The sequence below is a fragment of the Chiroxiphia lanceolata genome, chromosome 11 (genome assembly GCF_009829145.1).
Source record: "Chiroxiphia lanceolata isolate bChiLan1 chromosome 11, bChiLan1.pri, whole genome shotgun sequence".
NCBI lineage: Eukaryota > Metazoa > Chordata > Aves > Passeriformes > Pipridae > Chiroxiphia > Chiroxiphia lanceolata.
The window spans coordinates 17270782-17285430 of NC_045647.1; the positions used below are offsets into that span (position 1 = coordinate 17270782).

General features: G+C 40.3%; 1 protein-coding gene and 1 long non-coding RNA gene across 11 annotated transcripts in view; one reads left to right on the forward strand and one right to left on the reverse strand.

The window, feature by feature from the left end:
• Positions 1 to 14649, forward strand: part of DOCK3 (dedicator of cytokinesis 3) — a 192389-nt gene that overhangs the window by 150197 nt on the left and 27543 nt on the right. For 8 of the 10 annotated variants that reach the window (XM_032699099.1, XM_032699096.1, XM_032699100.1 and 5 more), the window contains exons 32-39: positions 1825 to 1973; positions 4283 to 4368; positions 6189 to 6215; positions 6335 to 6430; positions 7419 to 7479; positions 7973 to 8066; positions 8755 to 8903; positions 13621 to 13707. In XM_032699099.1, the coding sequence (XP_032554990.1) occupies positions 1825 to 1973; positions 4283 to 4368; positions 6189 to 6215; positions 6335 to 6430; positions 7419 to 7479; positions 7973 to 8066; positions 8755 to 8903; positions 13621 to 13707 (749 nt within the window). The remainder of the gene's footprint in view (positions 1 to 1824; positions 1974 to 4282; positions 4369 to 6188; positions 6216 to 6334; positions 6431 to 7418; positions 7480 to 7972; positions 8067 to 8754; positions 8904 to 13620; positions 13708 to 14649) is intronic. The other 2 variants (XM_032699098.1, XM_032699105.1) reach the window with 1 other exon arrangement.
• On the reverse strand, positions 4239 to 6369 carry LOC116792265. Its single transcript, XR_004359041.1, has 3 exons — positions 6310 to 6369; positions 4544 to 4556; positions 4239 to 4428 (listed from the first exon to the last, which is right to left on the reverse strand). It is a non-coding gene; the product is annotated as an uncharacterized LOC116792265 (long non-coding RNA).

A 14649-nucleotide genomic window follows, 5' to 3' on the forward strand; every position in this document is an offset into this window, starting at 1 on the left:
ATAGACCCAGAGAATCATTTAGGTTGGAAAAGACACTTTTAAGGTCATCAAGTCCTGTCATTAACCCAGCATTGCCAAGCCCACCACTAAGCCACAGCTGTGTGTGTTTGATAATAAAGCCCAGCAGTGGCATAGAGTAAAGCTGCTTTTTTGGTGTCTTCAGGTATTTAGTATGCATAACAAATTCTATGTTACTACTTTAAAAATTATAAAAAAAAATTAAATAAAAAGAAAACAGAAACCCCAACCCAAAACCTGCAAGAGCCCTGCCCACAATAACACAACGTTTGTGCTGAATTTTCAACTTCTGCAATTCCTTTGACCTAGACATTTTACAAAATGGGAAAAATTATATCTCTCCACAGGTCTCTAAAGGGAAATGGAAGGTTTTCCCCTGGGACTTGCACTTTTAAAAGTGTGCTGAGGCAGTCTTGGGTTTGGGTAATTCAGGATTTAGAAGAGTCAAATAACACCTGAACTGAATCAGAGCAAGTCCAGCTGGGCCAGTATCCTGTCTCCATCAGGGACCAAAAGGAATACCTATGGAAATGAAGGAAGCATTTAGTATTCTAGAGGAAAATACCAAAATGTTTGCTGATAGAGATCACAAGTACAAAGAACAGGTGAATCATTAAGAGGGCAAAGGAATGATACAATTCAAAATGGATAACTTGATAATGTGACTACAATATATTCAAAAAGCCAGAAATGAACATTTTATGTGTAGGAATGCAGGTAGGAGTGCTGTTTGAGAAAACAAAGACTACAAATGTATCACACTGGTAGTCAGCTGAAGGGGAGCTACCTGTAAAATGCCACTGTAATCTTTGAGAACATCTGCAAGAATTTTGAGTAAGAGAAGAGAACAACGTTAGTGCCACAGTTTTTTTCATAAGTGTACTTGATTCTAGATGAGTTTCCCTGGCCCTGCCTTCTACAGCTTAAAAAAACAACCAAACATAAAAACAAAGCCAACTCAAAAGGAAGGCAAGTTGGGCAGAGTTCAAACAGCAGTCAGGAAGAAGACTATAGAAGCAAGAAAATGCCTTAGTCTGTGATGATGAATAAGTCTGGTCTGTCCAGCACAACTGAGATGATACAGCCAGAGCTGGTCAGAGTTCCAAAGCATCTTTGTGGGAATAGAAGATAACAGATAATTCCAAGATAACAGAGACCCAATAACCAGAAAGTAATGCACAAACTCAACTGAGAAGTGAGAAGCTGGTTTTAAACATGTAGATACAGATATTTATCACTGAATGTTGCTCCAAATGTGGCTCTTTTGAGTTACTCCCTGTGACTCCCTGTGACTGTGCAGTAACGTGGCACAGAAGAGGCTGTCAGCAAAATGCCTCAGGATTCTGTTGGAGCAGCAATTCCACTTGGTCTCAAGTCTGTTGGGAAACTGGAACTGCCAAAGGATGAAGAGCTCTGTAGTTCTTTGAAATCTAAATGTGTTCTGTTAACTACTGTTGTTCTCACCAGCCCTTTCAAAATCTTCATGAATCAGAAGTATCCCTGGCCTCTTTTCCCCCAGTTAGTATGTTTTAGTTTGGTTATTTCTGACAGTTTGAATTCCTTTGCAAGTAAAATGCACTGACAATTCTTGCTGAAGGCTTTCTCAGTGAAATTAAAAATGCTCTTAGAGACTTCACAAGGTGTAAAACAAATACAGGTTTTTCATTCCTTCCAGGAAAAGAATGTTTGGTTTTGTAATGCCCATGCCTACTACTCTGTACATGTCATTATTGCAGGGGTTCTCTGTTTTCTTAGTGGCAGATAACAAAGGCTTTTATGTAATTACATTTGCTTTGTGTTGTACAGGTGAGCATAAGATTCACTTTATTCCGGGAATGATTGGCCCCTTTCTTGGTGTTACACTTGTTCCACAACCAGAAGTGCGGAATATCATGATCCCTATCTTCCATGACATGATGGACTGGGAGCAGAGAAAGAATGGCAACTTCAAACAGGTGAAGGCACTTCCCAAGCATTCCCAGTATTCCTTTCTTTTGCTGTCTGTCTGCAGTGTCCAGCTGGAAGCAAGGAGTTTGTATTTGTTACCTGTTTCTGATAGTGAAGATGTTGTCAGGTAAATGTATATAAAAATAGACAATTTGAAACATAATTCAAAAAGTATTACAAGACTCCCAAGATTGTTTAACCAGTGCACTTCAGAGCAAACTGCATTTCCCATGAACGTGGAGGAGGGATGTGCTCAGCACATCAGAGATGGGGGGGGAATTTTTGTAAGTGCTGGGCTGTCAGTGTTCCCACTGGTTTCACTTAGATTATTAGTCAGCCATTGAATGGGCCAGACTGAGAACCAAAAATGGAGATGTAAGAGTCAGCCAGTATTTTTGAAAACAGTGATCTCTGCTTCTCTGTCTTCAATTTCCAGCTAGGAAGTGGTGTTGTATAATTATATCATCATACCGTGCTTTGAAACAGACTTTGGAGCTGTATTTATTTTAAGAAACTGTAGCAGCTCTCCTGGAAGGGTTAAGTCCAGTGACAGCTCTGCAGTTTCCACCTGCTGTGAGCTGTGATTGCAAATCAGGGAGAGAAATCTTCATCATTCTGTTTCCCAGTCGTGGTCAGAGAACTGCTAAATTTTCCACTGCAAAACAGATCCTGAAGTGCAAAGCATTGATAATGAAGCATTGGCTTAGACTGGATCCTCAGATGACAGTGTTTCATTGTCATTGTGCTGGGGCAAGTATCTGCAGAGAAGTGCTCTGAAGTAGTAAATCATCATTAAATTATCATAATTCATGTGATTAATTATTATTCACACAGTCCATTACAATGCCAGATCTCATCTATCATTCCAGGAGAACAGCAGACCTTTCCCATAACCTGATCTATTAAAGGCTGTGTGGAAAAACATTATCAGGAGCTTATGCTTTTCTTCCTCTTCAACTCCCCTGATTGCTACTATTGTTATTATTTAGTACTATTATTATTGCAGTAGCATTTGATCGTGGTCCTCTTTTCACTTGTTTTAACATAATAATAGAACAGTCCCTGCTCTGGCATTTACAGTTACAAGCACCTACAGTCATCTTCAAGTTTCTGGACCTGTTTATATTTTTTGTATCAAGATGAACTCTTCATAATCTTCATTTAATTTTTATGCTCACTAATGTATTCTGAACTACAACTCCAAGAATATTTCTTAAATTACCTGTGGAGCAAATTTCCACAGTGTTTTATGAAGCATATATCATAACTTTCCAAGGTTAAAGATGGAATAATCATCTGTATTACTAAGAATGAAATAAATAGTTAAATAGCACAAGATAGCACAAGATATAATAAACCTCATTAACAATATCTGCTGAAACCAGGGGGTTATTTGCTTTGCAGTGTAATGCTGGATAGCTGGACACAGGAATTACTGATTTCTGTCAAGTCATTGTAGATCACAAGCAAAGGGAGGGTGTTTTAATTGTGAGCTTCTCTTCACCTTTTGAATACTCAGCTGGTTGTCAGAAAATCTAAAAATCCTGGAAATTAATTTTCAAGCCTTCTTTATTTTCTTCGGTAGCTCATGTTTTAACAAGGTTGATTTTCAGCGAGGCTGGATAACAATGCAGTCTGATTCAGGGATGAAGTCAGGTCTCCCTTTAATGATTTCAGCAGCAAGAGCACCAACTCCATTTGTGTGCCACTGGGTGAATTGCTTTTCCTTCTCATCTTTACTTCTTTTGCAATTTGGCAGCTGAAAAACATAGAGAAGCTCAAACTATGCTTGTCTTTAAATAAAAACAAGCCATGTTCCTGCAAATGGTTTCAACCTTTGGGAACCTCTGTCTTCATTTGTACTGAAAGTGTTTTTTTCTGCAACATTTCCCAGACTACTTGAAATTGTTTTGTTTAATGTTAGATACATTGATTTCTGCACTTGAATCAATTTTATGGGAATATCTGATATCAAACTTGATAATAGGATGTATTAGATTTAGGGTGGGAATTAATATGTATTCAAAACATTTCTAAAATAAGAGAAGCATAGTAATGTTGTTGTGGCCCTTTATATAAGTGTGAAAAGCAAATGTGTCATGTAGGCATAGAGAGGCTTGACAAAACAGGGTTTAATGAACAAATAATTTTACAATATAACGATGCCTGGGTGTGGGAAATCAGTTACCTCCCAGCAGAACCACCACAGCAGCCCAGTCGTGATGGATATTCTGTTGTGGGACAGGATTCAGTTTACCTGAGGTACTGGTTCATTGAAAGTGTGTCTGAGTGATTGATTTGATCCCTCTTCCTGCAGGTGGAAGCCGAGTTGATCGATAAGCTGGACAGCCTGGTGTCCGAAGGAAAAGGTGATGAGAACTACAGGGAGCTCTTCAGCCTGCTGTAAGCTCTGCCACCTTCTGCTCCTCTGTCTGCAGGGCCAGGGAGAGTCAAAGCACTGAGCTGTGGAGAGGGCACTGAGCTGTCAGCCACAGCACTGATCTCTGGAGAGGGCAGGAAAGGGCCTCCTGCCAGGTTTTCATGGCATGGCTCAGGGAAGTAGAAATACATCACTTACGTCAATTACGTTTCTGAAAAGAATATAAACCCCTCAATTCTGTGTTCCTTCTGTGACATGTAATATCAGGCTGCACAGGTAAGTAGTTATCATCCTCCTATCAAAAACTGATTTGCTAGAGGAGCAGGTGCCCTTGTTTTTCCACAGCAGTAAATGGCCTCAGCATTGTTTAGAGACACAGTGCACTGCAAGTCAGACCTTGTTGGAGCAAAGGAGATTTTCCTCATCATTTTCTTTTGCTGCTTCCAATTTTTGAAGGCCATGTTTTGGTTGGTTCAGCAGTTGCAAGTTGCTCCCTCCAGAGTCCATCATGACACTCTATTTCCACTCCCTTTCACACCAACAGTTTGTACCCATAAGGATAAACTTGAAGACTTTATGTCTGACTTTACACTTAGTTATCTTTGAGTATTGATCCGTCTCCAAATTTCATTTCCAGTGATGCTATTTTATTTCAAAAGGACTTACTTTGAACTCTGGCAGTCCAGAGCAGTTAATCCAAAGCTGTTAATATCCCAGTGAGCCAGAGGGATCATTAGCACAATTTTAGCCATATATTCCAGACAGTGCCCCCCAAGAGCACATCGGCCATTTGAGGCATAAAATTCTGTTTTGCCAGAACCAATACTTGTATTTTTGAATTTGCAATTGCACATTCATTCATTGCAAGCTAGATAATCCTGCCCTTCCTATATGCATATCCTCAGGAAGTATGTAAATGTATTCGGTTTGGATTTGTGTATATTCAGCCTTGGGAAGCCTGGTACCTTATGAGTACAGATAACACAAAGCTATTTCAGGGATAAAGGAAAGAAAATATCAATTTATTTTTTTTTTAATTCACCTCCAAGAGGAATAGTGTGCAGTTCCAGTTGAAGACATTTGTTACCTGAAATGTTAAGAATTCAAGGACTGTAGCTTGTGGATGTATTACCAAGAAACACAGCCTGGAATTCCAGCAACTTGTTAGTTTATATTTGCCAGTAAGTGTTCTGAGAACAAGGTGAGGAAACAATTTGAGGAAACAATTTCACAAATTAATCAATGCTATGTGAAAAAACAGTTGAGCCTTAATTCTACTGTCTCAACTGCACTGCTGGAAAGGGAGCTGGCTCCCTTGGCTGGAAATCATCCAGTACAGAAGAGTTTGCTTGACATCCAGCAGAATTTCTTTCCTAGAAGTGGAGAGTCCTTTGACTGGAAATCCAGTTTCAGGAAAGTAGCATCTAAATTTCCTTTCTTTCTTCACTTTTTAAATACAGTTTTCAGTATTGTAGCTTTCTCTCATCCTTTACAGCTCTCTCCCTGAGATGGGTGCTTGCTGTACTGTCTAATTTGCTAGGCAGGAACAGGTTGCCTTTATTTCCAGTTTAATTAAATTGTGATTCAGGGTTGGCTGGTTGGTTGCTGATTAGAGATGAAAGTTTACAGAGGGATGAGCAAAGAAGAGGTATTTGCAGTAGGTTTAGACTCCTTTCCAATTTCTGACTGCAGTTACCAGTGTTTAAGCTACAGGTAATAACGTGGGAATCAATTGCTGTGAGTGTTGCTCTTTCATATCTTTTAAATGGCAATGTGAGGATATTTTTCCTTCCCCTGTCAATTCTGTAATCTCCTTGTCTTTGCTTCCTGCTGCCTGGAGTAGAACCCAACTCTTTGGGCCTTATCCCAGGTAAGATGGTAATTCTGTGAATTTTTTTATGAGGGAGAAACCAAGTTGCCTGAAGCAGTCTGCATGCACTGTGCCGTTCCCCTGGAAGCCTCACCTGCTGTCTTTCCATCTCCAAACAGTTTGCTGGAGAAGATTGAGCAGGAAACTTGGCGGGAGACTGGAATCTCTTTTGTTACATCAGTTACTCGCCTCATGGAGCGTCTGCTTGACTACAGGTACCTGGCACCACCAGGAGTGTATTCTGAGCATAAGTTTGTGAAGACTTAGTACCAAATTCCTACAGGGAATATTTTTAATCTGTAGTTTTGTACTAAAGTTTGTTCAGGTTGCTAAAACGCTAATTCCTTCCATCATTGAAATGATCTCAACCAATTCAGCAAAATAGATGCTAAATGCAAGAATGATCTCAAAAGCCTTGGTGAACCAAGGGGTGCTGGATGCCTCCTCCAGGCATGCAGGGGTGGAGAACTTCACCTGTGGGAAGTCTGCCATGTCAGGTGGTGACTCCTGTGCAAGATTCCTCTATGAACTGGGCAGCCTTCATTTAATTTTGGACTGAAGTTTGCAGACCTGTCGTGTCAATGCAGCTGAGCTTTGACTCAGTTACCAGAAGTATTTTAACTTCAGATATATATAAACACACAGAGAGCTTTTTTACAATAATAGACAATTTGAGCCCATATAGAACTGGCCCAGATATTTCTATCTTTAGCCTACTGACAAGAGTTCAAATAAATTTTTCTTCTGCTGCTGCTGCTCATTAGAGGTGAAAACCCTGGGACTAGGCTGGGTGTTCTGCTGTCCCAAATCCTTTCCTGTGCTTTTTAGTTTGCTCTTTTCATTATCCCTACCACTTTGATCCAATCTCCTGGTTTTTTTCCTAGCAACAACCACTCTACTGTGCACAACCAGGTGTTGGAGACACACTTAAAGGGAACACGGGGGAGCTGGTTCGGGGTTTTTGTTAATGAAATTTGCTATCAACACAACAAGGCTGGTTCTCAGATACAAACATGTAAGAGAACACTGAAGTTCTCACATCATTTAAGCCATAAAATGGAAAGTTCTCATAGAGGAACTTTATAAGATGAAGTATATGATTAATTGTTTGTGATCCAGGGAAACTCTGGAGGATAACTTCAAATTTGTTTTAAAAGGACAATTTTTGCAAATGTTTGTTTCAACACTGCTCTGCTTTCTTAGGGACTGTATGAAAGGAGATGAAACAGAGAACAAGAAAATCGGCTGCACTGTTAATCTTATGGTAAAGATGTTTCCTTTTTCTCCTTGTGATACTGTGCAGTGTTTTTGAAACTGGGTTGGGAGAGTTTGGATTGGGAATCTGTGTCAGGCAAATGTAGCTTCAGAATCCAAGCACGGGGATGACAGAACAGAATGAACAGAACTGTGAGGATCCCCTGGAGGTCTCTGGTCCAACTCACTGTTTAAAACAGGGCCAAATAGGTCAGATTCCTCAGGGCCTTGTCCAGCTGAGTTCTGCATGTCCCTGTGACAAGTTCTACAACCTCTCACACCTTTTCTTTCAGCTTTTTGCTACGTTCACTTTGAAAAAAAATATCATGACACGATAAAATCAGTGGGTTAGATCAGTGTGAATGTGAAAAGAATTATTAATTTTCTTTTCAATTAATAATGTGTTCTCTTTTCAAGAGCTTTACACATGCACAGATGCTGCTGATTGTCTTGAACGAAGGAAGAGTCTCAATAAAGAGTAACAGCTCTGTCTTCCTTCCCAGAATTTCTATAAATCCGAGATCAACAAGGAGGAGATGTACATCCGCTACATCCACAAGCTGTGTGACATGCACCTGCAGGCTGAGAACTACACAGGTGAGGAAGGCTCGTGTGGAGTCTGCTTGAAATCCTGATGACTTCTTTTACTCTCCCAGGGTTATGTAATATCTCATTCATTCTCCTGGAAAAAATCTGTATGAATCAGTTATGGCAGTTGGGAAGGGAAGAAGCTGAGGTGCAGTTCTTTCTCTCAAGTGAAATACTGTTTATGTCACACAGCCATATTCCATTATACTCCAAATTTTATATTAAAGTGTTCTGTGAGGAAGACTGATCAAAAAAATCACAGCAGTGGAATCAAATTTAGGGGAAGATTAACAAAACCACCATTATATTATCATATGCTGTATTTCCATATTGCAGTGTTGAGGGAGCACTTAGAAAGTGGAGGGACTCTAATTCTGTGTTGTCCAAGCTCTGTTTACAGCTGCAGACCCCAAATCTGGTCACATATCTGAACATCTGACTGTGCATTTAAATCAAGTAGCTGGTAAAAAGAAACTCGACAGATTTGTACCTAAAAATCGAGTTCATAGGAAACAGCTTTGTGCTGCTATTTTAAGTAATTGAATCATTTAATGATCCTCTAAGACTTTGATTTTTTTCCCTCACGTTGTAGATCAGGAATCACAGACTATTTAAGAAGCAGGTCTGTGACTTTTCAATACTGGCTGTGTTTATTTGCTGTCATTGATTCAGTGTTCCTTAATTGCCTTTCCAACAGAGGCTGCATTTACTTTGCTTTTGTACTGTGAGTTGCTTCAGTGGGAGGACAGACCTCTGAGAGAGTTCCTGCATTATCCATCTCAGTCAGAGTGGCAACGTAAGGAAGGTCTGTGCCGTAAGATTATCCATTACTTCAACAAAGGGAAGGTATGCCAACTTCTTCTCTCTTCCAGCAGCTTCCTTCCCTATTCCTGACTGACTTAGGGCTTGCAAGCCATCATCTCAGTTCAGTAGTCTGGAAATAAATTTGTATCAAAAGGTTTTATAACTTGATAAATTGCTTCGTGGCTCTCTGAGCAAAAAAAAAAATAAATATGAGAAAAGGGACATGGCTATTTCATGATGGCATTTGGAATGGTTTAGGGAGGCCAACAGGACAAACACCAAAACATTTTATAGCTTTAAGCCAAGCCTTGGATCAGCTGATGTGGCAGGATGCCAGTTCCTCAGCTTTTGAGGGGTGGGATTGCATTTTGTAGCTGTCTGTGCAAACTGCTGTGCTATGACTCGCTTTAGGACTTGCTTTGTGCTTAACCTACACCAGGAAATGGCAGGCAAAGCACTGTAGGAGTCCCTTTAGTAAAAAAGATTTAAGTCCTTTCAGAGTCACAGTTATTTTAAAGTGATTTTCAATTAAAATGCAGTTCCATCCACTGCACAAGAAGAAAATCAATCCATTTCAATTTCACATATTCAGTGTGGATTTTCTACAGTTAATTATATTTTATTTCAATTACTGCAGAGGTAGATGTTTCAGTCCCTTGTGTTGTGGCATTTCGGGAACATTTCAGAGGTGAACCTTAAAAGTAATATCATCTGTTAGAGTATTTTCAAATTTTTCCCTTCTCTAGGAAAATTCCTACAGCTTATGTTATTGGGAGATAACATCTGTATGTGTGCCTCGGGGTTGGTTTTGCCTGTGATGGCAATGACAGTGGCATTAAATAAAAATGCGAGTTGGTTCATCCGGGGCTGCCATTCCAGATAATTCTTTCCTAGCCCTGATAGTAGAGAGTTGCACAGGCATTTTATACAGGACCTGCAAGAGGAAGTCAGATTCCTGTGTGAAGGAAGAAGTGACCTATTTGTGAGGAAGTTACTGATTATGATTTTTTGTGTGTGTATGCCAGAATTGTTCTTTTGTAATAACACTGCATATGGTTCTCTCTTCCATTTCAGAATTTTTCAGGGTTTTCCAGACTGCACTTAAAAAGGAATTACTGACTTGTGCAAATACTGCAGTACTGTACTGTCTGACTAGACAAAGATAATCTAGACATTACGGAAAGCAAGGGAGCCTGTATTTTCAAGAAAAACAGGGAATCCCTATACACACTGAAGGGGAGTAAAAACTTGACAGATGTAATTAGGCTGTAAAACTCCTAGCAGATTATAGAGTGTTAACCTCTTGAGGATGTTTTTGGAATTACTTGACTTTGTGTTTTAATCCTCCTTTATTACAAATGGTAGCTGAATGATTAAATAATCCACTTGAGCAGTGTGTATGTCACTCACTGTGGAAGTGAAAGGCTGAGAAGCCAAATCCTTCTTTTCAGCCCACTTCCTGTTGCTTTGTGACAGGGAACGGCTCAGGGAATGGAAGAAACTTGCTTCCCTCAACTTGTGTCTTAGTTTCTTCCTGCACTGCCCTGACACGGCCCCTCAGGTCCTGCAGAGTGGGATTTGTTCTCATGTCTCCACTTGCATTTCCAGTTACATTTCTCATGCTGTTCCTGGCCTCTTCCACCACGTGAGGGGGTCAAGGCAGCATCAAAAGGGTGTAAAATTTCTGCATTTGTTAGGAGGAAAATTTTCTCAGCACAGCAGTGGGGGGAAAATTGGCCACAAGACTGTCTTGTGGTGTGGCCCATGGCAGGGAGTGCAGAACTGAGGGACTCCCACTCTCAGTACTGTCAGCAGCAGCCCTGTGCTGGGAAGGAACAGGGTGTTCCAAAGCCCTTTTTAGCCTTCACTGGTCATGTGCCCCTTCCTGCTGATTTCTGCCATGCTTTGAATTGGTTTATGGCTCAGCTGGCAGCGTGTGCAAGAGCATAACTTGAAATGAAGGTATTTTTAACTCCCAGTTACGGTTTTGTCTGTTAAAACTCCAGGTTTTGTAGTTGAACAAGACTGTGAACAGAACAGTTTGAACCCAACTGATCATGCTTCTGCACAGCAATAGCTTGAAAAACTACCCAGCCCTCCTCTGTCCAGTTCACTGCCAGATTTTATTAACTATCAACTCTGACCAGCTCCCATCACAGCATTGCAGTGTGCACCAGCCAGGTGCTGAGAGAGGCCCAAAGCTGGGTTCCCAAAGCAGTTCATTTTTAGATCATGTGCTCCACACCCAACATTTGAAGTCATTTCTCTTGTGTAGCCGCATGTGAACCGTCTTTCCAAAGAAATCTGCACGTTGGGATGTGAGTAGATAAATCAAGGCTGCCATTCAGAAGTGTTGGTTCCCTCTCCTGGAGCCTCCTGGTGTGCAGTCAGCAGTGCTCAGCCGAGAGCTGAGGGTGCCACAGGGGAAACTGCAATAGATGTCACATCATTGTGCCTTACAATGATGTTCTGTTGCAGAACATGTAACCAGAGCTGAGGTCAGCAAAGCAGAAAGCAGCAATGAGGGGAATTAACAGTGGAGACATTAGGAAGTTATTTGAAGAGGGAAGTGACACACATAGCACATGGAATTACATATGAAATTTCTGTGCTGTGAAGATGCTACCGATTAACATCACAGATTTTAAAACTGAGGCTCCCAGTGACTTGGATATCCATTAATTTCTTTTCCTCTTAAATATCTGCAAACTCTTTTCTCTTGAAGAAGTTACCTGTTGTGTTTCTTTACTTCTTTAGCTCACCTTTTATCAGCAGAACTCAGCTAGCACAGTGGTATTTCTCAGGGTGGAAACCTAACTGAAACAGAGCCTGAGTTAGGATGACAGGAATGGTATCAAGGTACATGGAGAAGAGGTGATTTAAAGAGGAATTAGATGTGGTTACATGTTGCTCATTTAATTGACATCAGAAAAGGAGCGTGAAAAGGTTCCATCCCTCAGGTCACCTCAAGGGAAGACAGCCAGTGAGCTTTCTGCTTCTGTCCAGAAGGCAGATTAGAGAATTAGATAGGCTGTAGCCACAGCATCCCATGTGGAAGTGACTGCTCACACTCTGTGAAAAAAAGCCATTTATTCCTGGCCAGATGTTTTAGGAGAGACTTTTCCATCCTTTCAAGTCAACACAGATCAGCTGAGGACTGAAAATCTCTGTATAATATCTCAGTAAGGAATGTTAAACTTATAAAAAAATGCAGCAGTGTTTGTGTTTGCAAATTTAAACACTTAATTGGTTGATGTTGTTGATCCCAATTCAGTGGATCAGTTTGTGTGTCATGGACTTTGACAACCCATGGCAAAAATCCTGTTAATTTGTATCACAAATACCTCAGTAATATTCTAAGTAGTCAAGTAACTGGTCTTTCAATTCCTTTCCTATTGTATGTATTGTATTGATCTAAATAAATTTCAGACCTCCCATCCTCCCAAACTGCTAATGCTTTCAGAATATCCAAATTGATTCTGAAATAATTTTTTATTTAGCAAGTTCTTATGGAAGGTTTTGTGATTAACTGAAACTAAAGAGTTGTCAGATTATTTTTGTCTCTTTAATTCTTACAAATATCCCTTCTTTTAATAAAAGTTCTTACACTTGCTGGTTGTGCTATTGAGAGAAAAAAAAGCTTTCCTGATAGTAAGGATGACAGAACAGTCACTACAAATGTGTGCTTAAAGGGAAACACTGTGAAGTACTTCATACACTAAAACAGTGTAGAGATTAACTTTTTTAAGTTTCTGTAACCAGAAAATTTTCCTTATTCACTGCTAATATTCTGCATAAATGCTGTTAATTACTGTTATCAGTAATTTACAATATTGCTATCAGTATTCTTAAAACTTAAGGTGATAGGTTAACTCACACATTAATTTTGTTTTCACTACAGCAGGGTCCCAGTTAAAACAAGTGGCATGTTAGCCCAGTAATGCATAATAAAAATTAATCCAGTAAAGGCTCAATCAACTGAGACCTTGGTGTTCTAAATAAGTATGGTAAGAAACAGCCACTCCCCAAAAGGCTTCCAGCCTCTGCATTTAAAAGGTGATGGAAGAGGAGATTTCAGTGTAAAATGAGCACTCCAAAAAGCCAAGTGAGGTAACAGGGGAGTCTTTCTCTCAGTGTGGGTGTGCCCAAAGTGGGTCTCTTCCCTCGTGACCTCTGGTGTGATGAATGGTGTGCTAGGAAGGATTTATTGTGTGAGACTGTGAGCTGAAGAAATGAGTGTTGCATTCGGTTCTGAGTATGGATATTGGCTCTGCAACAATGCAGGTTCATTCTGAGGATATTTTGTCTCTGTACTGGAGTGTTCCCACTGCCTGACAGTTTGTGCTTTCAGCGGGAAGGAGCAGCCTGGGAAGGGGAAGAGCACTTTGCTGTGGAGCCAAGCCCTAGCTCTGTACTCCAGCAAAGGAGCTGTTGGGGGTGGGTTGAAGGGGTGTCTAGCAAGAAGAAAAATTGTTAGTTATGTTATCTTTCTCCAAATAAGTTCCCAGTCTCATAAATGAACTGTCAGAGCAAGCAGTATGTGTGTATAATTTCCATGGAACATATGCTTCTGTTCCCATCTTTTAGAAGGAATTGATCCGATATTTAATGGAAATTGTTTCATCACGTTACATTTTCACATCTAATCTCTGCCATTTCATACCAAATGAATTCCCAAAATTGAGTTCCCATCTTCCTCTCAGCTGAGTTGGCAATAACGTTGTGTTTGCTGTGAGTGTGATTTGCTTTGGCTTCGCAGAGCTGGGAGTTTGGGATCCCGCTGTGCCGAGAACTGGCCATCCAGTATGAGAGTCTCTATGACTATCAGAGCCTCAGCTGGATCCGGGTAAGTAGCTTCACTTCCTCTCCTTGCAGGCTCTTAAATCATTCCCCAGAGGGTTTTCCCCTCCTGCCAGAATATTCCGAATTTAAAAAATAATCATATTCCCTATAGAGCTCCATGGATTTACAGTGACTCTTTTGCCACTGGTTCGTTTCGATGACTTTGTAGGTCCACTGAAATAATTCCTAAGTCTGGTAGCAGTAAAATCCTATGGATATATGGAGACAGCACACATACAGGAGATGGGCTTGCTATTGCAATTGCATATTTACATATATTTTTGCATAAAATATCCTTTTTAAATATATATTTCATTTTAATTCCAAAAAATATCAAGGACAGCTTATCCCTTGGTGATATAAGATGGACAAGAAAGAATGGAGAAGGCAAATATTTATGGCATTCTATCAGTTTAGGAGAATCTGGTCCTCTGGTACAACCAAACATGATGAAATCAGGGCACATTTGCAGCATTGTGCTTTAATCAGGAAAAGTCAAAGTTCTGGTTGTTATTTAAAAGCTTTATGAATGTGAAAACAGTTCATATCTCCTGTCCCCTGGGGTAGCATGCTTATCTCCAAATTGGAGATTTATGCTGCTTGGATGTATTCTTATACAGTGGTTTAAATTCTCTTTAAAAGTCAAATTTATTCTAACCTGAAGGTACCTGTCTAACAAGGTCTCATAAACTGCTCTTCTGAAGAACGTGTTTTCTCCAGAGTGACCCCGAGGAGAGCACGGGTGACCAGCTTGGCTGTGCCCTCTGTGTGCCATTCACACCATCACCACATTCCTTTATGCTTCCTGCAATGATATTGGGACCTTCTCCATTTTAGAAAAGGAGTTAACTTGTGTGGGAACCCTGGATTCAATATTGTAAGTTAGGGTTCCCTGCAGTGGAAGCGATGGTGTCCAAGGGATTCTTCTCCTTAAAGAGCCATCTTT